Source organism: Amblyraja radiata, chromosome 8 (assembly GCF_010909765.2).
Source record: "Amblyraja radiata isolate CabotCenter1 chromosome 8, sAmbRad1.1.pri, whole genome shotgun sequence".
Classification (NCBI taxonomy): Eukaryota; Metazoa; Chordata; class Chondrichthyes; order Rajiformes; family Rajidae; genus Amblyraja; species Amblyraja radiata.
The window spans coordinates 75,085,177-75,111,317 of record NC_045963.1 but is presented as its reverse complement, the minus strand read 5'-3'; the positions used below and the strand labels follow the sequence as shown (position 1 = coordinate 75,111,317).

General features: G+C 40.9%; 1 protein-coding gene across 5 annotated transcripts in view; it reads left to right on the top strand.

Annotated features, from left to right (window-relative positions):
- The window catches only part of pak5 (p21 (RAC1) activated kinase 5), a 161,457-nt gene that overhangs the window by 95,714 nt on the left and 39,602 nt on the right, over nucleotides 1–26,141 (top strand). For all 5 annotated transcript variants that reach the window (XM_033026239.1, XM_033026242.1, XM_033026240.1 and 2 more), the window contains exon 3: nucleotides 12,716–12,939. In XM_033026239.1, coding sequence (XP_032882130.1) covers nucleotides 12,736–12,939 — 204 coding nt within the window. In that variant the 5' untranslated portion in view covers nucleotides 12,716–12,735. The remainder of the gene's footprint in view (nucleotides 1–12,715; nucleotides 12,940–26,141) is intronic.

The following is a 26,141-nucleotide window of genomic DNA, read 5'->3' as shown; positions in this document are numbered from 1 at the left end:
CAAATGCTTTCCCCTTCCTCAATTTGTTTCTATATATTTTAAGTAGTTAAGTAACCATTCTTTGGAGAGAAGTTACTCACCACAGCTCAGAACAAAGATAATAATAACCAACTGCGAGGCATTGAATATATTATTCTAATGGAACCATAATATTCTTGCAGTCGTGCTCAATTCCTTCAATGAATTAGACGTGAGGTGCACTTTGTGCAGGTGTTCAGTGTGATGTGCCAATTTCTTAGATTTGCTATGATTTGCTGAGAGACTAATCTTGTTGTAGGAAATTGTAGTCATTCACTGTGACATTTCATTTCCTCCCAATTCTTTATTATTTTCATTCCTTACGGATAATAGGCACATTTCTGCTTAAAGTATTGAAATCACCAATAACAAATCCCGCTGTGCTAGCCAACAACCTTTCCTTTTAATGACTATACTTTATTTTTAGGGCCTCTATTTGAGCAGCAGAATATGATGTGGTCTGTTGCACAAATCACACTGTTGGATGCACATTTGATGTGATTTGACGCTCAGATTTTGATGTAACATTTTTATTTTGTTTCTAATTTTTTTTTTCCCAACCATTATGTGATTTAATTAAAGATAGACCCAAAAAGCTGGAGTAACTACATTTAGAGGCTAATTTAACACATACTTTTGCAAACTGTATAAAACTTAAACATTTCTGGACAGATATTTTTGAAATAACTTCAAAAGTTATTAATACAAAATTGGACCCAGACACAAAATTAATAATACTTGGAATATCAGAACAAAGCTTAACACTCACAACAAACCAAAGAAACTTCCTCAATTACAGTATAATAACCGGAAAAAAATTAATATTAAAATTTTGGAAAGGCCCTACAACCCCCACAATCAAAATGTGGATTACGGAAATGTCGGAGACCCTATACTTAGAAAGAATTAGACTTGTCTTAATGGACAAACAAGATCTTTTCCATAAAATTTGGGCTCCATTCATTAACTATCTGAAGGGATAGACTGGCACAGCACGAGGACCCAGCTGAAACTTGAACTCAGGAACAGATGAAAAACTATACTCTATACTTTATAACCTACGAACCTATCTCCATTGATGTATCACAGGTAACCCATTCCACCTTCCTTGTTTTTCTGTTGTGTTTTTTTTTGTTTTTTTTTTGCTTCCTCTTTTATTTGTAACTTTCTACCCTCTCTTTTTCTCGCTTTCTATAAAAAATAAAAATACTAGAAGCAGAAGTAATTGATAATGGAAAATTTTAATAATGTATGAATAATGTATGACTGATGTATATGAAAAGTTTTTTTTCTACTATAATATGTAATTACATTGTATAATATGTCTACTTCTAATAAATAAATAATAAATAAAAAAAAAAAAAAAAAGCTGGAGTAACTCAGTGGGATAGGCAGCATCTCTGGAGAGAAAGAAAGGGGGGACGTTTCGGGTCGAGACCAAAAATTATTTTGGTGTTGGTTGTGAAGCGATTACATTGTTGGTAGGTTTAGTTTAGTTTAGAGATACAGCGCAGAAACAGGCCCATCGGCCCACTGAGTCCACACGGACCAAAGATCACACTAGCTCTATCCTACATGCTAGGGGCAATTCACAGAGGGCAATTATCCTACAAACCCACAGGTCTTTGGAGTGCGGGAGGAAACCGGAGCACCCGGAGAAAACCCATGCGGTAGGATAGAACCCGGATCTCCGGCACTGTAAGGCAGCAACTCTACCGCTGCGCTACTGTGCCGCCCTTGTTCATTTATTAAACACTCACACTACATCGCTCATTTGATTTATTCACTCAGTAGGCAAATGGAGCTTATTTCGCAGTTCCTCTGACTTCTCATCACCAATGAGTTGCGAGTTCAGCTCTTGATATCAAGATGTAATTTGATCAAGTGTGGAACCAAAGAGTACTTTAAAATGGGAGGCAGCATACATTAAGTTGAAACATTCCAATGGTTGGGGTTACACATTGCACAAAACAAGAAGGTTTGAGTTGCAGGGCATCAATGCAGGAGTTGAAACACCTTTACTGCTTCATCAAAAACCACCTTTCCATCATAAGATGGGGATGTTTGGTAATGACCACATTGTGGGGGCACCTGGTGGTGAGCCACGCGCAGTGCGAACCCTCGGCTCTGGAGGGAGGAGTCAAGTGTCACGGTGATGGGAGATGTAGGTCACGGGGCTCCCCGGGGAGTATATAAGGTCGGGCAATGCCCGTGCCCCAGAGAAGGATTAGGGAACTGTACTGAAGAACGATTAAACACCGATTGCTTATATAAACCTTGTGTCCCGTTTCATTCCTGGCTGGACATCCGCGAGTCCCACCACAACATTCTCAATTTAATTTGCAAGTCCACAGCAACCATTTAACCATATTGAAATCATTTTAGTTTAGTTTAGTTTGGACATTCAGCGTGGAAACAGACCTTCTGGCCCGCCGTGTCCGCTCCGACCTACAATCCCCGTACACTAGCACTATCTATCCTACACATACTAGGGACAATTTTACAATTTTACCAAAGCCAATTGATGTACAAACCTGTACGTCTTTGGAGTGTGGGAGGAAACCGGAGCACCAGGAGAAAACCCACACCGGTCACGTACAAACTCCGTACAGACAGCACCCGTAGTCAGGATTGAACCCGGGTCTCTGGAGCTGTAAGGCAGCAACTCTACTGCTGTGGCCTTTGCTTTTTTCTCTGTAGTGCTACGTTCCTCATTCAGGTCAATAGGATTGTAGATCCTGTGCTCTATCTGACATGGCACAGCAATTGACATCAGATTAGAAATGTTAGGCATTGTCCAGTAAAAAAAATCTGATTCTGCTTTACTATAATTGTTGATTTCTTGTCAAGGTACAATTTTTTTTTAAATTCTCTATGTGCAATTATTCACAATTCCATGTGTAAAAATATGTTAGTGATATATAGTAAAATTAATATTTTTAATTTCTCTAAAGTTTGATTCTGAATGTGAATGGTTAAATATATTTCTCTGCTCAATGAAACCAGCTATTTTAATACAATGTGGATGAGGGAACCTAATGCAATTTTACAAAATAAACCAAGTGGACTGAATCGTGACGGACATAAAATTTCGAAGAGGCTTCAAAACAATTTAAACAGATTGGGCAACTGTGTAAAAAAAAGGCAGATGTAATATAATGTGAATGAATCTGAACTGAGCTTTCTTCTTCCTGCCCCCCCCCCCCCCACCCTGCATCAGTCTGAAGAAACATAGAAACATAGAAAATAGGTGCAGGAGTTGGCCATTCGGCCCTTTGACCCTGCACCGCGATTCAATATGATCATGGCTGATCATCCAACTCAGTATCCTGTACCTGCCTTCTCTCCATACCCCCTGATCCCTTTAGCCTCAAGGGCCACATCTAACTCCCTCTTAAATATAGCCAATGAACTGGCCTCAACTACCTTCTGTGGCAGAGAAGTTTAGAGACTCACCACTCTCTGTGTGAAAAATGTTTTTCTCATCTCGGTCCTAAAAGACTTCCCCCTTATCCTTAACCTGTGACCCCTTGTTCTGGACTTCCCCAACATCGGGAACAATCTTCCTGCATCTAGCCTGTCCAACCCCTTAAGAATTTTGTAAGTTTCGATAAGATCCCCCCTCAATCTTCTAAATTCTAGCGAGTACAAGCCGAGTCTATCCAGTCTTTCTTCATATGAAATTCCTGACATCCCAGGAATCAGTCTGGTGAACCTTCTCTGTACTCCCTCTATGGCAAGAATGTATTTCCTCAGATTAGGAGACCAAAACTGTACACAATACTTCAGGTGTGGTCTCACCAAGACCCTGTACAAGAAGGGTTTCGGCCCGAAACGTTGCCTATTTCCTTTGCTCCATAGATGCTGCCCTACCCTCTGAGTTTCTCCAGCACTTTTGGCTACCCTGAACTTACTACCTTAGTAAGAAAAAAATGAGTTAAGCACAAAAATAAACCGTGCTCGAAAAGGACTCGTATGTAAGAATATAGTTATGGTGTCATATGGCATAGAAGCACAACTCATTCATGACAACCAAGATCTAAGGTAGTCCCATTTGATCAATAACAAATTATTTTACAATGTTTCTTGGATTGCCTTTGGCAATTTTAATGTCAAAAAATATTCTATAAATATCATGGGTATAAATTGAGGAGCAATGTTGATGCAGCTTTTGTTTTTGCATGGTTTATACAGCTGTAGGTCTTGTGCAGGTTTATGCAGCTGTAGGTCTTGTACAGGTTTTCCGGCAACTGTTGGTCTGCCCACTCCAATAATTCGGACGAAATTACGAGAGAGTTGAAATTCCCTGAGCGGTCACGGATGTTATTGCGAGCGGTGAGCGCTCTTCCCGGTCGTGTCCCTCTGTCATAAAATAATTAACTATGCTCTCAATCTTCTCTCCGAACTGTTTTGCAAAGACAATACAGTAATCCCTTGTTTTTACGACCCCCTTATAACAGATGTCATATATAGCGGACGGACCTGCTGACCCGTCCCCGGCTCACACCATCTCCACAGCCGTTTAGACCCCAGCTTCCGACCCTACTCCCGACTCGCAAGGTGCACCAGCGAACTCTTCTTCAGCCACCGAAAAGCCACATTTATTTTCATTTATTTCAAGAGGGCTTGTATACAAAAACAGGGATGTAATGTTGAGGCTCTACTAGGCACTGGTAAAGCTGCATTGGAATATTGTGAGCACTTTTGGGCACCATATCTGAGGAAGGATGCGCTGGCTCTGGAGAGGGTTCAGAGGAGGTTTACAAGAATGATCCCAGGAATGTGTAGGTTAACCTATGATGAGCGTTTGTCCGCACTGGGATAATTAGAAGAATGAGGGGGGACCTCATTGAAACATACAGAATAGTGAAAGGCTTGAATATAGTGGATGTGGAGAGGATGTTTCCACTAGTAACTATTAACGATTTAGATGAGGGAAGTAAATGTGAAATCTCCAAGTTTGCAGATGACACAAAGCTGGGTGGCTGTGTGAGCTGCGATGAGGATGCTATGAGGCTGCAGGTTGACTTGGATAGGTTGGGTGAGTGGGCAGATGCATGGCAGATGAAGTATAATGTGGATAAATGCGAGGTTGGCAAGAACAGGAAGGCAGATTATTATCTGAACGGTGTCAGATTAGGGAAAGGATGGGGGGCAACGAGAACTGGGTGTGCTTGTACATCAGTCACAGAAAGTAAGCATGCAGGTACAGCAGGGAGTAAAGAAAGCTAATGGTATGTTGGCCTTCATTGCAAGAGGATTGAGTTTAGGAGCAAGGAGGTCCTACTCTAGTTGTACAGAGCCCTGGTGAGACCGCACCTGGAGTATTGTGTGCAATTTTGCTCTCCTAATTTGAGGAAGGACATTAGTGCTATTGAGTTCACCAGGTTATTTCCCAGGATGGCAGGACTGACATATGATGAAAAAATGGGGCCACAGTCTTAGAATAAAGGGGAGGCCATTTAAGATTAAGGTGAGAAAAAACGTTTTCACCCATGGAGTTGTGAATTTGTGGAATTCCCTGCCACAGAGGGCAATGGAGGACAAATCACTGGATGGATTTACGAGAGAGCTAGATAGAGCTCTAGGGGCTAGTGGAATCAAGGGATATGGGGAGAAGGCAGGCACGGGTTATTGATTGGGGCCGATCAGCCATGATCACAATGAATGGCGGTGCTGGCTCGAAGGGCCGAATGGCCTCCTCATGCACCTATTTTCTATGTTTCCCGATGTTGGGGTAGTCCAGAACCAGGGGTCACCGTTTAAGAATAAGGGGTAGGCCATATACGACTGAGAAGTGGAAAAAAATTTTCACCCAGGGAGTTGTGAATCTGTGGAATTCTCTGCCACAAAGGGCAATGGAGGCCAATTCACTAGATATTTTCAATAAAGAGTTAGATTTAACTCTTATAGGGCTAAAGGAATCAATAGATATGGGGGGAAAAGCAGGAAGGGGGTACTGATTTTAGATGGTCAGCCATTATCATATTGAATGGTGGTGCTGGCTCGAAGGGCTGAATGGTCTACTCCTCCACCTATTTTCTATGTTTCTAGTGAGAGAGTCTAGGACTACAGGTCATAGCCTCAGAATTAAAGGATGTTCTTTGAGGAAGGAGATGAGGAGAAATGTATTTAGTCAGAGGGTGGTGAATCTTGGAATTATTTTCCACAGAAGGCTGTGGAGGCCAAGTCAGTGGATATTTTTATAGCAGAGATAGATAGATTCTTGATTAGTACAGGTGTCAGAGGTTATGGGGAGAAGGCAAGAGAATGGGGATAGGAGGGAGAGAGATCAGCCATGATTGAACGGAGGAGTAGACTTGATGGGCCAAATAGCCTAATTCTACTGCTATTCCTTATGATCTTATGACAAAGTGCTGGAGTAATTCAGTGGGTCAGGACAACATGGACAACATCGGGACCCTTCCTCAGACTGATTTAAAGATAGACACAGAATGTTGGAGTAACTCAGCGAGACATGCAGTATCTCTGGAGAGATGAAATAGATGACGTTTCAGGTCAAGAGCCAAACGTCACCTATTCCTATTCTCCAGAGAGGCTGCCTGTCCCGCCGAGTTACTCCAGCATTTTGTGTCTATCTTCAGTTTAAACCAGCACCTGCAGTTCCTTCCTACACACTCAGACTGATTCAGTCGGTCGAGTTACTCCAGCACTTCGTATCTACAGAAATTTCAGAACCTAGCCCCAGCTTCCGACCTTCGGGCTCATCTTCTTGGCATTCAGATCATTTAAGAATGCCAGATACACTTATTGCAAAATACCATTCCAGGCCAGTCGTTTGATTTATAATTGAGTTTGTTATTTCTTTAATAATTGGAAATGAAATAACTTATCTATAATTGCCACCTTTAATGCAAAACAGATGTTCATCTCACAACTTTGCTTTTTAGAATTGAAAAGAGAAACCACATTGTAGTTACGAATGGTTGATTTTGTTTACTGAATCTTGGGCCCGTCTGTTCGTGCTGCATTAGATTCTGTTGCTAGGATCTCAGAAGATTACAAAAAAAATGCCATTTTGGTCTTGTCATATAATTGGCGAATCTGTCACATATTGGAAACTGTTTGCAAAAACATTACTACACACGTTCTACCCGTGAATGCACTGCACATGCGTGCAAGCACTGAACACGGAACAGCTTCTGATCCTTTGTGGGGGGGGGGGGGGTTGAGGGGATGGAGGTGTGCAGAATAGCGGAATATAGGATGGGGAGGTGAGAGGTATTGAAGGGACAGAGGGAATTATCTTTACTGGATAAAGGCTTCCACAAGTGAACGCTGAAATATGTAATAATAGTAAAACAATCTATTATGGAAGCTGGAATCCTGAAATTATAGTAGATTTTGGGTTAACGTTTAGGCAGCATTTGTGGAAAGAGAAATGTTTAAGGTACTGGACTATCTGACTAGACATCCACTGCCAATAACCTTGAGCTGTGACTTACAGTGAAGAAGTCTTGGCTAATTTCCACAGGGTAACCTCAAAGCAGCTTCTGTGCAATTCAGTTCAATCGGCAATTGACATTGAAATCCTTGGTGATGTTCCTCATCTGTGTTCTATTTTTTGTGGCAGATGTGACTTCATACGAATCTCCTGGCCCTAAAAAAAAGGATACAGCTGGTAACCATCTCTGGAATTTCCACGTGTAGGAAGGGACTGCAGATGCTGGTTTACAGCAAAAATAGACACAAAATGCTGGAGTAACTCAATAGACAATAGGTGCAGGAGTAGGCCATTCGGCCCTTCGAGCCAGCACCGTCATTCAATGTGATCATAATTTAATTAATCAACAATTCAGAGGCAGTTTGGGCACCGATTAAATTAAGAGTAAAGTTGATGCAAATATTTTTTTTCATTGTTTTAATAATTTTCAAATTCCAACCATGGAAATTCCAGAAGATAGACCCAAATGTTGGTGTAACTCAGCAGGTCAGGCAGCATCTCTGGAGAAAAGGAATAGGTGACATTTCAGGTCGAAACCCTTCTTCAGACTAAGACGACTTCAGACATCAGAAGAAGGGTCTCGACCCGAAACATCATCTATTTTTCTCCAGAGATGCTGCCTGACCTGCTGAGTTACACCAACATTTGGGTCTATCTTCTGGAATTTCCATGGTTGGAATTTGAAAATTATTAAAACAATGAAAAAAAATATTTGCATCAACTTTACTCTTAATTTAATCGGTGCCCAAACTGCCTCTGAATTGTTGATTAATTAAATTAAATTAGTTTAGCTTAGTATATTGCCATGTGTACAGTGAAAAGCTTTTGTTGCGTGATAACCAATTAGCGGAAAGACTATACATGATTACAATCGAGCTGTCCACAGTGTAGATACATGGTAAAGGGAATAATGGTCCGTGTGATGCAAAGTCCAATAAATGGAGAGACAGTGTTTACAAAATTCCCATTCTTGCCTCCCAGAATCCCAGACTAATGCAGACCTGAGGAAGGGTTAGAGATTAACTTGGCTGGAGGCCTCCACCATTTTGGCCCCTTTCGCTGGAGATGGATTGGTGGAACGGTGGAGACCATCTGCCCATGCACTAAAGCCGCGAGGGAGCTTCTAGTTGGCAGCAGTTCAGCTGGGTCCAACCGCTTCAGTGAGCAGACAGCCAGAAGCTGTTGTTTCTCAAATAAAGTAAGGCTGACATTTCTACCTCTGGAGGGAAGGAATGGGTGACGTTTCGGGTCTCGACCCATCTTCAGGCTGAAGAAGGGTCTCGACCCGAAATGTCTCCTATTCCACTCTCCAGAGATGCTGCCTGTCCCGCTGAGTTACTCTAGCATTTTATGTCAATCTTTGGTGTAAAACCAACACCTGCCGTTCCTTCCAACACATGACATTCACATCTGTTGGATGGACCAGTGAACGTTTCAGCCCATTGAGTTTTCAGTGGCACTGGATGGAAACTTTCAGCAATTCAATTCCTTTGAATTTCTGGGCAGAATTGATCGAAGTAGCACAAAGGATCAGGAAATTTAAAACAAGAACTGGATTACATCCAAGACCATGTACCCGTGGGAGTTTCATGATTTATTATGGTGGTACAGGATTTAACTCCAGTCCAATGTTTAATACTGCATTCCAACATTCACCATGGTATGATTCTAGCAGTTGCACACTTCAAAAAAGACTTTGAGATTGAATTCAATTTCTTAGATAATCAGTCATTGAAATGGACATTTTAAGTTTCAAGTTAAAAATATTATATAAACCTGACAATTTTTATCCTTAAACAGTTTAGATTAAGTTTCCAAAAGTCGTTTTTAATGGTTTTAGGTCAAGACTTTCATAACCTGAAGGCAGGATATCCTTATTTAAAATGTTTATCCAACAACACCAAGTTACCACTTTTAAGAAGCTCTTCATGATGGTAAACAAACATAAGATGCAAATACATTCCAAAATTGCTTATCAATAGCCAAGGGTGTTTAATTGACATGTGTACTGGCAACAGATAGTCTTACTTGCTGCAACATTATGGGCCTGTAAACACAACAGAACAATAAATAATTGTACACTTATCAATAATACAATAAATTGTCAGTAATACTGTCAAACGAAATCATAAGTGCTTGATTATGCATGGTCAAGGAAAATATTACATTCATGATTTTATTTTGTAGAAATTCAAAGTATAACCCAACAAGGGACATTTTACATATATTTTTTATTGTAATTTCTATTTTTGAGGAAGTAATATCATATTGTAATATTGGGTGCATAGCAATTATGAATTTTGAGATTCGAAACCATTGTAGTCAGTTTAGCAACCTGGGATAAATATCAATCAAAATCAAACTGCTTTTGTTCATTTTCTTTTTCTTTTTTAACTACCCCCATATAACATATTTCTGAGGTCAACCTGGACTCACTGTCATAGAGATATTCCCTTTGTCCAATCCATCCCTCACCCACCTTTCGTGCACCTTGAATCTAACATGTTTTTTCTTTGTCAGTTCTGAAGAAGGGTCTTTGATCTGGGGCATTGACACTAGTCCCTAACCTGCTGGGAAATTCCAACATTTTTTGTTTTTTAACTGCAATGATTTGCTTTTAAATTAGCTTGGTCGATGCTTTCAATACTGACCTGCAAATCCCAGGAAAAGGATTTTCATCATAACGTGTAAATTATGGATACATTTCAGGAGACTGAAAATCCGGAAATCTCCAGGGACGGAGAATGTTTCCCCCCTCTACCCCCAAGCTTTGTGCCGAACAACTGGCACCGGTCTAGACAGACATTTTCAATCAGTCATTGCAAACCCGCACTGTCCCTTCCTGCTTCAAAGTCTCCAGTATTGTTCCTGTACTCAAAAAGCCAAGGATTGCTGATCTTAATGGGTACAGGCCTGTCGTACTGACCTATGTAATCATTAAAACCCTTGAAAGACTTCTGCTGACCTAGCTGAAAAGTATCACAAACCCCCTGCTTGACCCCCTGCAGTTTGTATACCCGGCCAATAGATGGAAATAGGCGACGTTTCGGGCCGAAACCCTTCTTCAGACTGATGGGGGGTGGGGGGGGCAGAAGGAAGGAAAAAGGGAGGAGGAGGAGCCCGAGGGCGGGGGGATGGGAGGAGACAGCTCGAGGGTTAAGGAAACTGTCTCCGCCCTCGGGCTCCTCCTCCTCCCTTTTTCCTTCCTTCTCCCCCCCACCCCCCATCAGTCTGAAGAAGGGTTTCGGCCCAAAACGTCGCCTATTTCCTTCGCTCCATAGATGCTGCTGCACCCGGTGAGTTTCTCCAGCATTTTTGTGTACCTTCGATCTTCCAGCATCTGCAGTTCCTTCTTGAACACTTTGTCTACTCCACTGCGATATCTCCTCAAGGTATGCCTACTTTGAAGAAGTTCTCCTCCTCTCTCCGGAGACAGTTTCCTTAACCCTCGAGCTGTCTCCTCCCATCCCCCCGCCCTCGGGCTCCTCCTCCTCCCTTTTTCCTTCCTTCTCCCCCCCACCCCCCATCAGTCTGAGGAAGGGTTTCGGCCCGAAACGTCGCCTATTTCCTTCGACCTATGCAAGGATTCTGTTTGTGGATTTTAGCTCTGCATTCAATACCATTGTGCCAGAGCTACTACACTCCAAACTCTCCCAGCTGACTGTGCCTGAACCCCTCTATCAGTGGATCACCAACTTCCTGACAGACAGGAAGCAGCATGTGAGGCTGGAAAAGTACATCTCGGACCCGATGACCCTCAGCATAAGAGCACTACAAGGCTGCGTACTCTCCCCTCTTGTTTACTCACTCTATGCCAATGACTGCACCTCCACGGACTCCTCTGACCAGCTTTTCAAGTTTGCGAACGACACAACTGTGATTGGACTGATCCAGCATGGGCAGGAGTCTGCCTACAGACAGGAAGTGACACAGCTGGCGTCCTGGTGCCATCGCAATAACCTGGAGCTCAATGCTCTTAAGACAGTGGAATTTATTGTAGACTTTAGGAGAGCAACCCCTCCCCCCACTCATCATCAACAACACTACAGTCACTACTGTGGAGTCATTTAAGTTCCTCGGAACCATCATCTCCAAGGACCTTAAATGGGAGGCCACCATCGACTCCACAGTCAAAAAGGCACAACAGAGGATGTACTTCCTACGGCAGCTGAGAAAACACAACCTGCCACAGGCAATGATGGTCCAGTTTTATGCTATCATTATAGAGTCTGTCCTTACCTTCAATGGTCTGGTTTGGCTCAGCCACCAAGCATGACATCCGGAGGCTGCAGCTCATTGTTTGATTAGCCGAGAAAGTTGGCTGTAACTTTCCCCCCATTGACGATCTGTACACTGCAAGGGCCAGGAAGTGAGCGGGTAAGATCATCCCTGACCCCTCTCACCCTGGCCACAAACTCTTTGAAGTACTTCCCTCTGGGAGGCCACTCTGGACCATCAAAGCCTCCACAGCCCGACATAAAAACAGCATTTTTCCACGAGCAGTAGCTCTGCTCAACATCAAAAAGTCTGTAGCCTCATTGTACTTTGGTACTTTATCTTCACATGTTTAAATGATAATGTTTTATTTTTAATTGTCTGATGTATATCGTGTTTTTACCATGTGCGAGCAAAGCACCAAGTTAAATTCCTTGTATGTATACATACTTGCTTAATAAATTTATTCTGACTTCTGACTGATATTTTTGTAAATTATTTATTTCTGCTTGCACTGCTCCATTTCAAATGTAGAACATCCTAAAAATGTCTTCAGATATTTTGGTTTCATATAAAATAAAATCATATAATATTTCATTTAATATTTCATAGAATATAATATGATATAATATCGTGGGCATAACTGCAGATAGATACATAACATACTCAACAGAAAGGAGAACAAGAAAGAGAAATGATATGGAAATAGAAATCCCATTCGCCAGGACAGATATTTATAAGAACTCATTCTTTGTAAGAACCTTAAGGGAATGGAATAAACTAGACAACAATATAGTCAAATCACCTTCACTAGACAGTTTTAAGGGGGCACTAACAGCAGGCTAGTATGCACAACACATCCAGGTTGGCGATATGCAGGGTACTGCCCTGCCAACAACAAATTCAGAAGGTTCAGAAGGTATATATGATGCCTGATCACTTTTGTTTTCCCTATTTTACATGTTAAAGAAGTGTGACCAGCACTATATCATAACGCGGCCTCTAATATTTTTGCAGGTCTACTAGAATTTTCCAGTATGTTTGGAAAGAAGAAGAAACGCCTTGAAATCTCTGCACCTTCTAATTTTGAACATCGAGTTCACACTGGATTTGACCACCATGAGCAGAAATTCATAGGACTTCCTCAGCAATGGCAAAGCTTGCTTGCAGATACGGCAAATAGACCAAAACCTGTGGTTGATCCATCATGTATCACACCTATTCAGCTAGCTCCGATGAAGGTACAGATTTTGTTCTTTGTCTTGGTCATATCATTTCGAATCTGCAGTGCAGTTTAGATGTATTTTATTATATTGAGAAGCCAGCTGCTCTTAAGTAATAAGTTTGTGTGATAGGAGCAGAATTGTATCATCCGGCCCATCAAGTCTACTCCGCCATTCAAGCATGGCTGATCTATCTCTCCCTCTCAACCCATTCTCCTGGCTTCTCCACATAACCCTTGACATCCGCACTAATCAAACATTTATCTATGTTGAAGATAAATGTATGAGTCTGAAGAAGGGTTTCGGCCCGAAACGTTGCCTATTTCCTTCGCTCCATAGATGCTGCTGCACCCGCTGAGTTTCTCCAGCATTTTTGTGTACCAAACATTTATCTATCTCTGACATAAAATATATCCATTGGCCTCCACAGCCGTCTGTGGCAATGAATTCCACAGATTCATCACCCTCTGAAGAAATTCCTCCCCATCTCTCCCTAAAGGAACGTCCTTTTATTTTTGAGGCTATAACCTCTGGTCCTAGATTCTTCCATGAGTGGAAACATGCTCTCCACATCCACTCTATCCATGCCTTTCACTATTCAGTAAGTTTCAATGAGATCTTCCTCCATCCTTCGAAACTCCAGCGAGTACAGGCCCAACACCATCAAATGCTCATCATATGTTAACCCACTCATCTGGGATCATTCTCGTAAACCTCGCTGAACCTTCTCCAGCACCAGCACGCCCTTCCTCAGATATGGGGCCCAAAATTGCTCACAATACTATAAATGTGATCTGACAACGCCTTATAAAGCCTTAGCATTACATCCCTGTAATGTAACAATCGAACTTAGTATCAAGATGAATAGTCGGTAATAATGTTCTTATGTTCAATTTTTATCCTACTGATAGGGTAATTTACCACGTGAAGGTAAAAGTAGAACATAGTTGGTTTGTATGCATATCTGCCAAATTAGAGACATACTACTGTGTTGATGTGAAAGTCCTGAAGAATACTATATCCAGGCAGTCTTTGTGCAAATTAGATTAAGATGGTGAACAGTGTTGGTGATTTCTGATTTCCCGGTGAAAGGCTCGGAGCAGTGGGATTGGAAATAACTTCTCTGCTTTGCCTGTGTCATGTACGTAACAAAAAATGTTTTTGGTTGATCACTGAATGAAGAGATGGGTCTACGTTTTGTTTTGTTATTCACTGTAGTGGATTATACTCGTGACTTTTGTCGGCTGCACCAAAGCCTTATCCTTTTGCAGAGTGAACTTGGGTTGAAGTCAGAATGTTGCCATCACTTTAACCACTGGAAAGCTAACATATTATATTTCTCTAATAGTTCAAGAATCAAATTTCTTGCAAATGAATGCTAACGTTCAAAGTCGTTAATGTTTTTAACTCAGTAAATTGCCACCCATGGACATGTGTTCCTTAATGAAATGTGTAGCCAAGCCTAATGTCAATCGGTTATGTTATATTAGATTGCCAGTTTTTCTGTTTTTTCTTATGTGATATTAGAAGCAGCCATTGCAGCACAGAGGTAGAGTTGCTGCCTTGCAGAGCCAGTGACCCGGGTTCGATCCTGACTACGGGTGCTGTCTGTACGGAGTCTGTACGTTCTCCCCGTGACCGTGTGGGTTTTCTCCGAGATCTCCGGTTTCTTCCCACATTCCAGAGACGTACAGGTTTGTAGGTTAATTGGCTTGCTATAAAATGTAAATTGTCCCTAGTGTGTGTAGGGTTGTGTTAATATGCGGGGATCGCTGATCCTTGCAAACCCGTGGCCGAAGGGCCTGTTTCCACGCTTTATATCTAAACTAAATCTTTAAACTAAACGGGTATTGCTCAAAACCTATTGGTACTACTGCCTAAGTAGTAGATAAATTATATGTCCAAGATATAGAAATTAGTTGACTGTTTCATATTAATGGATATTCTTCAAAGTGGCATTGAGCATATGTCCTGCTACATATCTCTGGACCGTAACATGTCTGGCATCGTAGCAGCAGGTTCTCGTGCTGTCTTTTGGATGAAAATTCTTAACCTTGACAAACAGAATGGGCCCAGAACTGAACCCGGAGGCATACCACTTGTCTGAAAAACAGCCTTCCACCATCACCCTCTGCTTCCTTCCATGAAGCCAATTTTCTATCCATTCAGCTATCTCTCCTTGATCCCATGTGATCTAATGCAATTCCATGGAGCTTTGAATTCATTCATTGATTGTGGGATCACTAAGCCCTATGGTATTTTTGCTTAGCTTGTATGATGTTTTGTGTTATATCTTTACTGCTGCCTTGGACAAGTTTTTTTTCACACACCCATGTTTAAAATGATTTTATCAGAATGAATATTCAACTATTGTTTGTGAAAATACTTCCATATTTTAAAAATGTAACACTTCCAGAGTAAATTATTTTGGCTTCAAGTGCAGATCCACAATATGTAGATTAGGTAGATACAAAATGCTGGAGTAACTCAGCGGGACAGGCAGCATCTCTGGAGGGAAGGAATGAGTGATGTTTTGGGTCGTGACCCTTCTTCAGACTCTAATGCAGTGGTTCTTAACCTGGGGGTCGTGACCCCCTCACATTTGGGGCTTTGCCGGGGGTCATGAAGGGGACACAAATAACATATCAATTTGTTGAACCGATGTTTAGGAACCTAACAAAGGTACATACCACATACAGTATTTTGTTCATGTATGCGTGTACTGGTGCCAAAAAGGTTAAGAACCACTGCTCTAATGCAAGGGTTCCCAACCTGGGGTAAATTTACCCCCAGGGGGTAAATATTGCCTACCCAGGGGGTAAATTTGTTGATTCTGGATTTGTACATCTTTTTTCTCATTGACTGACTGTGTTTAGTTCTGGTACACCGGTATCTGTTCATCATTAGTTGTTCATAAATAAGTGAAATAACATTGTTATGTGCTATTAAAGTTGCCAGGGGTAAACAGGACGAAAAAGGTTGGGAACCCCTGTTCTAATGGGTGACGTTTCGGGTCGAGAACCTTCTCCAGACCCGAAACATCACGCATTCCTTCTCTCCAGAGATGGTGCTTGAATTACTCCAGCAATTTATGTCTACCTTTGATGTAAACCAGCATCTGCAGTTCTGTCCTACAATATAGTCTTAGATTTAGTTTAGTTTGTTCTCACGTGCACCGAGGTGCAGTTAAAAGCTTTTGTTGAGTGCTAATTGGCCAGCGGAAACATAGAAACATAGAAAATAGGTGCAGGAGTAGGCCATTCGGCCCTTCGAGCCTGCACTACTATTCAATATGATCATGGCTGATCATCCAACTCAGTATCCTGTACCTGCCTTCTCTCCATACCCCCTGATCCCTTTAGCCACAAGGGCCACATCTAACTCCCTCTTAAATATAGCCAATGAACTGGCCTCAACTACCTTCTGTGGCAGAGAATTCCAGAGATTCACCATTCTGTGTGAAAAATGTTTTCCTCAACTCGGTCCTAAAAGATTTTCCCCTTATCCTTAAACTGTGACCCTTGTTCTGGACTTCCCCAACATCGGGAACAATCTTCCTGCATCTAGCCTGTCCAACCCCTTAAGAATTTTGTACGTTTCTATAAGATCCCCCCTCAATCTTCTAAATTCTAGCGAGTACAAGCCGATCTAGCGAGTACAAGCCGAAAGACAATACATGATTACATGAATACATGATTACTATCGTGCCATTCACAGTGTACAGATACAGGATAAGGTTATATAGTAGATATAGTTCATAAATACTTACAAAGCAAAAAGGGCTTCAACTTCAGTTGTTCAGGATCCCACAGGAAATTCTCACATGCTCTTTCACAAACTTTATAACTTTATGAAAAATGTAAGAGATTTTTCATTTGGCAACGTTAATTTGTATATACATGAAATAATTAACATAACTAAATGTCCCATAGCACTTCATAGGAACATTCCAATTTGTTTTACTAAGCCACATTTGAACATATTAGTGTAGTATTCAACGTCTTTGTGAAGGAGGCATTTTGAAGGTGTTCAAAGTTTGGCTGCCACTGGTGGAACAATTGAGTCTAGAAATGGAGGAATGCTGACATGTTGGAGGGTTGAAAAAGATTATAATTGCACAAAGAAGCAGGTCATAAAATCATAGTCATAGAGTCATGCTGCGTGCAAACAGACCCTGCGGCCCAAATTCCCCATACCTGCCAATATATCCTATCTACACTAGTTTAGACCATATTCCTCGAAACCTTTCCAATCCATATACCTGTCTATATGTCTCTTAAACGTGAAATAATACCTGCCTTAACTACCTCCTCCTGCAGCTCGTTCTATACACCCACCACCCATTGTGAAAAAAAGCTACCCCTCGAGTTCTTATTAAATCTTTCCCACCTCACCTTAAACCAATATCCTCTGGTTCTCGATTCCCTGACTCTGGGCAAGATACTGTGTGTTTACATGATCTATTCCTCCCATGTTTCTGTGCTCCTCTATAAGATTACCCCTCATCCTCCTGCGCTCCACGGAATAGATTCCCAGTATGCTCAGCCTTTCCCTATAGCTCAGGCCCTCGAGCCCTGGCAACATCCTCGTAAATCTTCTTTGTACCCTTTCCAGCTTGACAACATCTTTCCTATCACATGGAGTCCAAAACAGAACACAATACTCTAAATGTGGCCTCACCAACATCTTATATAACTGCAACATGACAACCCAGCTTCTAGACTCAATACTCTGATGAAATGACCTGAAAATGGCCCATTTTCAATACTGTACTAATTTCTCAGGCAAGCGTTTTTGTTTCACGTGTTTAGTTCAGTTTAGCGATACAGCGTGTAAACAGCCCTTTGGGCCCACTGACTCCACGCCGACCAGCGATCCCCTCACACTAGCACTATACTCACTCTGGACAATTTACCAAAGCCAATTAACCTACAAACCCACACGTCTGTGTAGTGTGGGAGAAAACCAGAGCATCCGGTGAAAACCCACGCGGTCACAGGATGAACGTACAAAGCTCCGTTCAGACAGCACCCATAGACAGGATCGAACCTGGGTCTCTGGTGCTATAAGGCAGCAACTCTACTGCTGCGCCACTGTGCTGCCTGTGTCTCGTGTGACTTAAAAATCTGTGAGATTTTAATCCTCATTTAGCAATTGGAATAAATTACATTTCATAACTACATTTTCACACAGAGAGTGGTGAATCTCTGGAATTCTCTGCCGCAGAAGGTAGTTGAGGCCAGTTCGTTGGCTATATTTAAGAGGGAGTTAGATGTGGCCCTTGTGGCTAAAGGGATCAGGGGGTATGGAGAGAAGACAGGTACAGGATACTGAGTTGGATGATCAGCCATGATCATATTGAATGGCGGTGCAGGCTCGAAGGGCCGAATGGCCTACTCCTGCACCTATTTTCTATGTTTCTATAATAGCAGGGTAGGAAATGCTGAAATGTCTGGGAAAGTTTGCATCTGATAAGTGTACATTATACTATGTGAAATGTTAGCTAAGGAGCATAAAGGATGTTCATGGGAAATGATAATGGAAAATACTCCTGAAAAACATTTGTTAAGGGCCTTAGTTTTATTCTAGAGATTTTCGCAGTCTTGTGGATGCTTTGAAGCTTGTTCTTCAGTGTTTCACAGGACATAAATAGATTGGTGAATGGTGTCATTATCTGTGAAAACCTCTGCCCACATGAAAGCAGAGCTGTCACCATGCTGTCTTTCTCTCCAGCTCAATATAGTCTGAGGCATAGTCATGACAGCTTGACAACTTTCTGTAATTAGAAATGAACATGAATACTTTAAACATTGTTCATATCACATGCCTGAAAATCTTATGTATTTTATCGTAATTTCATACTCCTTTAGTAATATTTGAGTACCTGTATAAACCAAGTTAATTACTAACCTCTCTCCATTAACTCTCCATGTACATTATTATTATTCTGGTGTGCAAGCTGCACACAAGTTTGTGCAGAATATAATTCTGTCAAACCTTTTTGCAAGGAGTATGAACTAAGGCTGCCCTCTAGAGGTGTCCAGTTTAATTCATACGTACCACGGATGCTGAGCATATTACTTATTGTTGCCTCTTTTCTCAGTGGCCTAATATTTCCTGACCAACCATCACTGTATATGAACCTTAGGATTATTATCCTTTCATTAAGTCTATTTGTTAACCTCTTCTTTTGTGCTTCCCAATACTACTTCAGCTCTGTATTTCAACCTGCATTACTTGAACAGTGATTGGAAGTAAATGTCTAGGAAGGAGCTGCAGATGCCGGTTTACACCGAAGATAGACACAAAATGCTGGAGTAACTCAGCGGATTGGGCAGTTTCTCAGAAGAAAAGGAATAGGTGACGTTTCGGGTCGAGACCCTTCTTAAGTCTGAAGAATGTAATCATGTATTGTCTTTCCGCTGACTGGTTAGCACGCAACAAAAGCTTTTCACTGTACCTCGGTACACGTGACAATAAACTAAACTGAACTGTGAAGGGTGTCGACCCAAAATGTCACCTATTCCTTTATTCCGGAGATGTTGGCTGGCCCGCAAAGTTACTCCAGCAATTTGTGTCTCTGTTTGAAAGTAAATTTAGTTAATACATTTCAGAAGAGAATCGGATATATTCTGGAAGGGGAAAAAATGGTAGGTTTTGGTGGAAGAATAGGGGAATGGGAATAACTTAATACTTTTGCCAAACGAGCAGAGGGTTAATGAGCTTACGATATTTTACTGTGCTGGAACGTTCCACGATTCTTTTGAAGGTAGTAAATGGGGAAATTGTTAGGACAAGGACACGGGTGTAATGATAAAGTAGAGATAAACGGAGAAAATAAGTGTTGAGAAAGCAAAATAGATAAATGAGTGGGAGTGATGAGAAATTAATTTCAGGTAGCCTCCCTGAGTGAAAGTAGCAGCTGTGTTCTTAAGACACATTGGTGTCTATTGCTGTCAGGAAACTACATTTTTTTCCCAGGACACCTTTTTTCTGCTTGCCAATTTTCAAAGTGATTCTCTCGTTCCCAATCAAAATCACTTTATAACCAATCAGTCCAAGTAATCCAAGTACTGTTCCCTAATTCGTCAATTGCTTTATATCCAATCCGTGTTATAACAGAACTACCTGTATGTTCCTTCGTGCTTTGTTTCATATTTAGGCAGCTTAACCGTGCTGGTATGCTTTGAAATGAGGAAAAAAAACTCCTGTTTATACAATGTATTTTAAACTTGCGCTATCGGAAAGTATTTATAGCCAATGAAGTATTTTTGAAGTGTTGCCATTAATGTAATATAGCAGCCAACTTGAGAACAGCAAGCTTCCACAAACTTCCATGCAATACGTCAGTGTGTCAGGAGTTATGGGGAGAAGGCAGGAGAATGGGGTTTGGAGGGAGCGATAGATCAGACACGATTAAATGGCGGAGTAGACTTAATGGGGCGAATGGCCCAATTCTGCTTCTATTACTTATGAACATGAAATTATAATACCCTGATTATCAGTTCTAATGATGTTGATTGAGGGCTAACTATTGACCAGCACAAAGGGGGTCCCGCTTCTGTCCTTCAAAGTACTGCATTAATAGCTTTTACGTGTACCTGGGAAAGTACATGGAGCAACAGTAATATTTTATCCAAAAGACTTTCAGCTGTGGTAATCTTCTAGAGAAATTATAATAGTTTATTGTTTGTTGTTATATCCTGGAAAACATAGAAAATAGGTGCAGGAGTAGGCCATTCTGCCCTTCGAGCCAGCACTGCCATTCAATATGATCATGGCTAATCATCCAAATCAGTACCCCGTTCCAGCTTTTTCCCCATATCCCTCGATTCCCTAAACCCTAAGAGCTAAATTTAACTCTTGAAAACATCCAGTGACAGAGAATTCCACAGATTCACCACTCTTTGGGTGAAAATGTTTTTTCCTCATCTCAATCCTAAATGGCCGACCCCTTATTCCTAAACTGTGCATCTAGCCTGCCCAATCTAAGAATTTTATATGTTTCTGTAACATTCCCTCTCATCCTTCTAAATCCCACTGAATACAAGCCCAGTTGACCCATTCTTTCATCATATGTCGGTCCCGCCATCCCGGGAATTAACCTGGTGCACTCCCTCAATAGCAAGAATGTCCTTCCTCAAATTAGGAGACCAAAATTGCACACAATACACCAGGTGTGGTCTCACCAGGGCCCTGTACAACTGCAGTAGGGTTAAATAATAAATATTATCAGAGTTAAACAATATCACAAATTGAGATTCATTTTACCCACTGTCACAGAAGTAAATGATAGCTATTGGAAATTATAAACAGTCTGCAAATAAATGTATTACGGATAAATAATGGGCTGCAAACAAAATTGTTGTGGATAAATATCATTTTAGGTAAATGAGCGGCAATTCAGTCAGTGCCTGAATGTGAAAGTTGGGTTAATGCTTTGAGTGGACCATTCAGTTGTATAATTTTTTTCCCCTTGTTTGAATAACATATTAGATTAGTATAGAGATGCAGCGTGGAAACAGGCCCTTCGGCCCACTGAGTCCGCACAGACTTGCAATCCTCGCACATTAACACTATCCTACACTCACTAAGGGCAATTTACATTTACACCAAGCCAATTAACCGACATACCTGGTAGTGTGGGAGGAAACTGAAGAGCTCAGAGATAACCCACACAGGTCATGGGGAGAACGCACAAACTCCATACAGACAGCACCCGTAGTCAGGATCGAACCTGGGACCCGGGGCTCTGGCGCTGTAAGGCAGCGACTCTACCGCTGTGCCACCCTAATTTTCTTTTAAAAAAAAATATATATATATATATATATATATATATCTCTCTATCTGAAAAGAGACTCCTCATTCCCAATTCTCCTAAGTTCCCAAATATCCTAAACCGGGCAGCACGGTGCTACCTTGCTGCACCAGAGGCCCGGGTTCGATCCTGACTGCAGGTGCTTGTCTGTACGGAGTTTGGACGTTTCACCGGGTTTTCTCCAGTGCTCCGGTTTCCTCCCACATTAAAGATGTACAAGTTTGTAGGTTAATTGGCTTGGTAAAATTGTAAATTGTCCCTAGTTGTGAGTAGGATAGTGCTGTTAGTGTACGGGATCTCTACTGGGCACGGACTCGTTGGGCCAAAGGACCTGTTTCCGCGCTGTATCTCTAAACTAAACTAAGCAAGTGAGCAATAGTACTATTAAAAATGCAACAGTATCTTCTCTTTTTCAACGCACATAGAATGATTACACACTAATGTAATACAATATGGTCTGATTATTAATTGAATCACTATCCCTAAACAGCAACTTGAAAAGAATGATTCATTTTTTGATTACCTTCTCAAAATCCTCCCACTTGAATGTTTTTTTTTAACAGTTTCATGCAGCTGAGAAAAACCTTGGCAAACACGAGCTGGAAACGTCAAAGGTCACTTCAAATTTAACAATGAAGAGTTGATTATACTGTAAATTTAGCAAATTTTTGGCATGGCAGTAGAAAATATGGAGAGAGAGAACAATATTGGATATGAAGATTGAATTTCCAATAAATAGTTCCACTGTTTAATCAATATGAGAGCATCAAAGATAACAGGCAGTACATGATTAATATCTTCTGTAATGGATATAAAATTGAATCAGTACTCAAGTAGAGAAGAAAAAAAATTATATGAGGGTTTAATTCATATTTATTGAACATTCCAGTTCTCATTCACAAATCAAAACTGGGCAACCGTGAGCATCTGTGGACTGACAGCAGCAGTAGAGGCATGTTTAAAAATGAGGTATCAAAATGGTGAAGCTGCAACAGAGGACACCATGGGGCGGCATGGTGGCGCAGCGCTAGAGTTGCTGCCTGATAGCGCCAGAGACCAAGGTTCGATCGTGACCTTGGTCTCTACTGCCTGTAGGGAGTGTGTAAAATTTAACATTGAGGTATCAATTAGCTTTATGGTTTTATTGCCCTTGTGAAATGAAGTGTATATTTGCTCATGCATTTTAAGACATGAAATTTTACAATTTAAATGATCGTAATCTCTCTCCTATATTGTTTCATTGATATTTGATTTTTTTTTGTGTACATCTTTACTTTCAGAAAAATGTATTTTATATTCATTCACACCCTGTTACATTTTACTCTGTGCCTGGAAAACTACTTTCAAACATTGCCTTCTCCCTAATTAAGAAACTGCTCATTAAAGTGTGTTTTTCCCGTTAAATATCCATTTCAAGTTTTGGCATATTTTTCATGCTGGTATCGGATTCTAAAGTTGCATCCCAAAAGTATGAGTATTCTGAATCAAATTATTTTGCAAGCAGATTGGACCTTTTTTTTTACAGCTACAGACACCCGGGTTCGATCCTGACTACGGGTGCTGTCTGTGCGGAGTATGTATGCTCTCCGTGTGACCACGTGGGTTTTCTCTGCGTGCTCCGGTTTCCTCCCACATTTCAAAGACGTCAGGTTTGTAGGCTAATTGGCTTCAGTTAAATTGTAAAGTGTGTAGGATAGTTCTAATGTATGGGGTGATCGCTGGTCGGTGCTGGCTCGATAGGCCGAAGGGCCTGGTTTTTCCTAAAGCAAATGATTTTCTGTATAATTAATATGGTTACTGTTCACATATTCCAAAAGTTCTTGATTAATCTGAGATATAATATGAAGTTTAAAATCCTCAGTTTCTAATAATTGGAAAAAACATAACCTTCAGTTCAGTTGATGAATTTGAGGAATATGTATACATACACACGTGATCAATTGATTTTCAATGAAGCATAGCTGCACATGCTATTTTTAATTTAAATTCAAATTTAAGGTACAAAAATATCCATTGGCACAATTTAAGATCCTTTTCTGCCAAGCGCTCTCTGTATTTGAAGATAGTATGATGAGGCTCATAATGTGCAGGAAGGAACTGCAGATGCTGGTTTAAACCGAAGATAGACACAAAATGCTGGAGTAACTCAGCGGGACATACGGTATCTCTGGAACTTCCGTCTGAGGAAGGGTCTCGACCCGAAACGTCACCAGAGATACTGCCTGTCCCACTGAGTTACTCCGGCATTTGCAGTTCCAAGTACTGTTAGAACATAGAGTATTTCTAAAAGGGGAAGAATTTCTCACCTTTTCTGTAGGATTCATTTATTCGGTAATTTATTAATTTGAAGTTGGGTAGCATAATGCCTGAGGCATGGGACATATAATATTGAGGCCAGGGCTACTCATTTGAAGGCTGTGTTTCATAACCTTCTGTGGGAGCTGGGGTGTTGAAATTCACTTAGCTGGGGAAAAAGTTAAGTTAAAAAAAAAAACATGGATGGAATCAGTTTTAATACTAGATTGTTGTGCAAAATTAAAATCTCTTTCATGAATTTCATACGCAGGTGATTCCACACCTAGTTGTACCAAACTGCAACCTTGCAAGACTGCATTGGGTGTTTTTTTTAATGTATGAAGAACAATTGATAAGAATCCTTGAAAAAGATAGTTATTAATTCAATGCTGCTACCCATCATTGCTAATTTGGTTTGTTTGATGAATGTTCTGTGGTTTAAAATGTTTTTCCAATACCGCTTATCATTAAAAAACACACTCTCAAATTGCCTTATGAAGAAGGGCCCTTCTCACTGAAAACAAGAACAACCACCAAGGACTTGCAAAAAGCAATAACATTAAATTAAAGTAATCACTTTTTAAAAATTGCTATATGTGGAATGACCCTATGAACCACTGATATTTAAAGTTAGATAACATTTGTCAATTAGAAACTGCCCTTTACCCTTGGGTCTTACCTCAGTTCAAATGGGTTTTGAATGAATTATGAAGTGATTTATTTGTATTTGTGTTTGAGTGGGCACAGGACATTGAAAGGGGAGGGTGAACAGCCAGAAATTGTGATCCATATTGGTCCCAATGACATATTAATCAAAGAGATGAGGTAACGCAGTAGGTTAAAATGCAGGACCTCCAACGTTGTAATCTCAGCAGGAGATGGAGGAACACATATGTCGGCAGATTATGGAAATATGTGGCATGATATGAAAGATGTATGGAGGCACAGTGACACAGCGGAAGAGTTGCTACCTTGCAGTGACCCGGGTTCGATCCTGACCAAGGATGCTGTCTGTATGGAGTTTGTACCTTCTTCCTGTGAGCGTAGTGGTTTTCTGTGGAAGCTCTGGTTTCCTCCCACATCCCAAAGATATGCAGGCTTGTAGGTTAATTGACTTCTGTAACTGTCCCTGGTGTGTAGGATAGAACTAGTGTATAGGTGATTGTTGGTCGGCAAGAGCTCGGTGGGCCTAAGGGCCTGTTTCCATGTTGTATCTCTAAAACTAAAACTAAATGTTCTATAAAATGGTTTTAGATCTGCAGGGTGTGGAGAGATATCGATCATGTGGAGGCAAAAAGTATTAGTTTAATTTGGCATCTCATTCGGCACAAATATTGTGTGCCGAAGGGCCTGTTCCTATCCTGTACTGTTTTATGTTATCATCTCAACCCGAAACGTCACCCATTCCTTCTCTCCAGAGATGCTGCCTGTCCCACAGAGTTACTCCAGTATTTTGTGTCTATCTTCTGTTTTTTATGCTCTATGTTTATAACATAGTTTTGTTGAGGCCAAAGTTTACTTACTTTTTCAGGAAAGTTTACTTTACTAAAACAAAGCTTACTTCAGTAATTTGGGGAGTTTACTCATTGACACCAAGTAAAGGGCCTGTCCCACTGTACGAGGTAATTCAAGAGTTCTCCTGAGTTTTCCCCCGATTCGAACTCGGAGAATGTCCGTAGGAGTTCGTGGATGTCGCGTCGCGACTCGTAATGCTAACGGTAGGTACTCGGGAAATCCGGCAAACTCGTGACATTTTTTCAACACTGCAAAAAATGTCCACGAGTAAAACAAATACTCATGATGAGAAAAATGGTTATTGGGAGGGGAAAAACCATTTAATTGTTTGGTTTATTTGTATTTGCGATATAGGATTGTGCTTGTGTATGATTGTATATGATTGTGCTTGTCTACAGTAAGATTTTGCTGAATTATATGCAAAAAAAAATGTCACCGTACCTAGGTACATTTGACAACATACCTACCATTCATGAGCAGTTGTTTAGATTTAACAATTAAATTAAATTTGTTAAATTTCAATTTACCGTTGTTAACTTTAACATTGAGGTATCATGTTTACATTAGCTTCATGGGGTTTTATTGCCCTTGT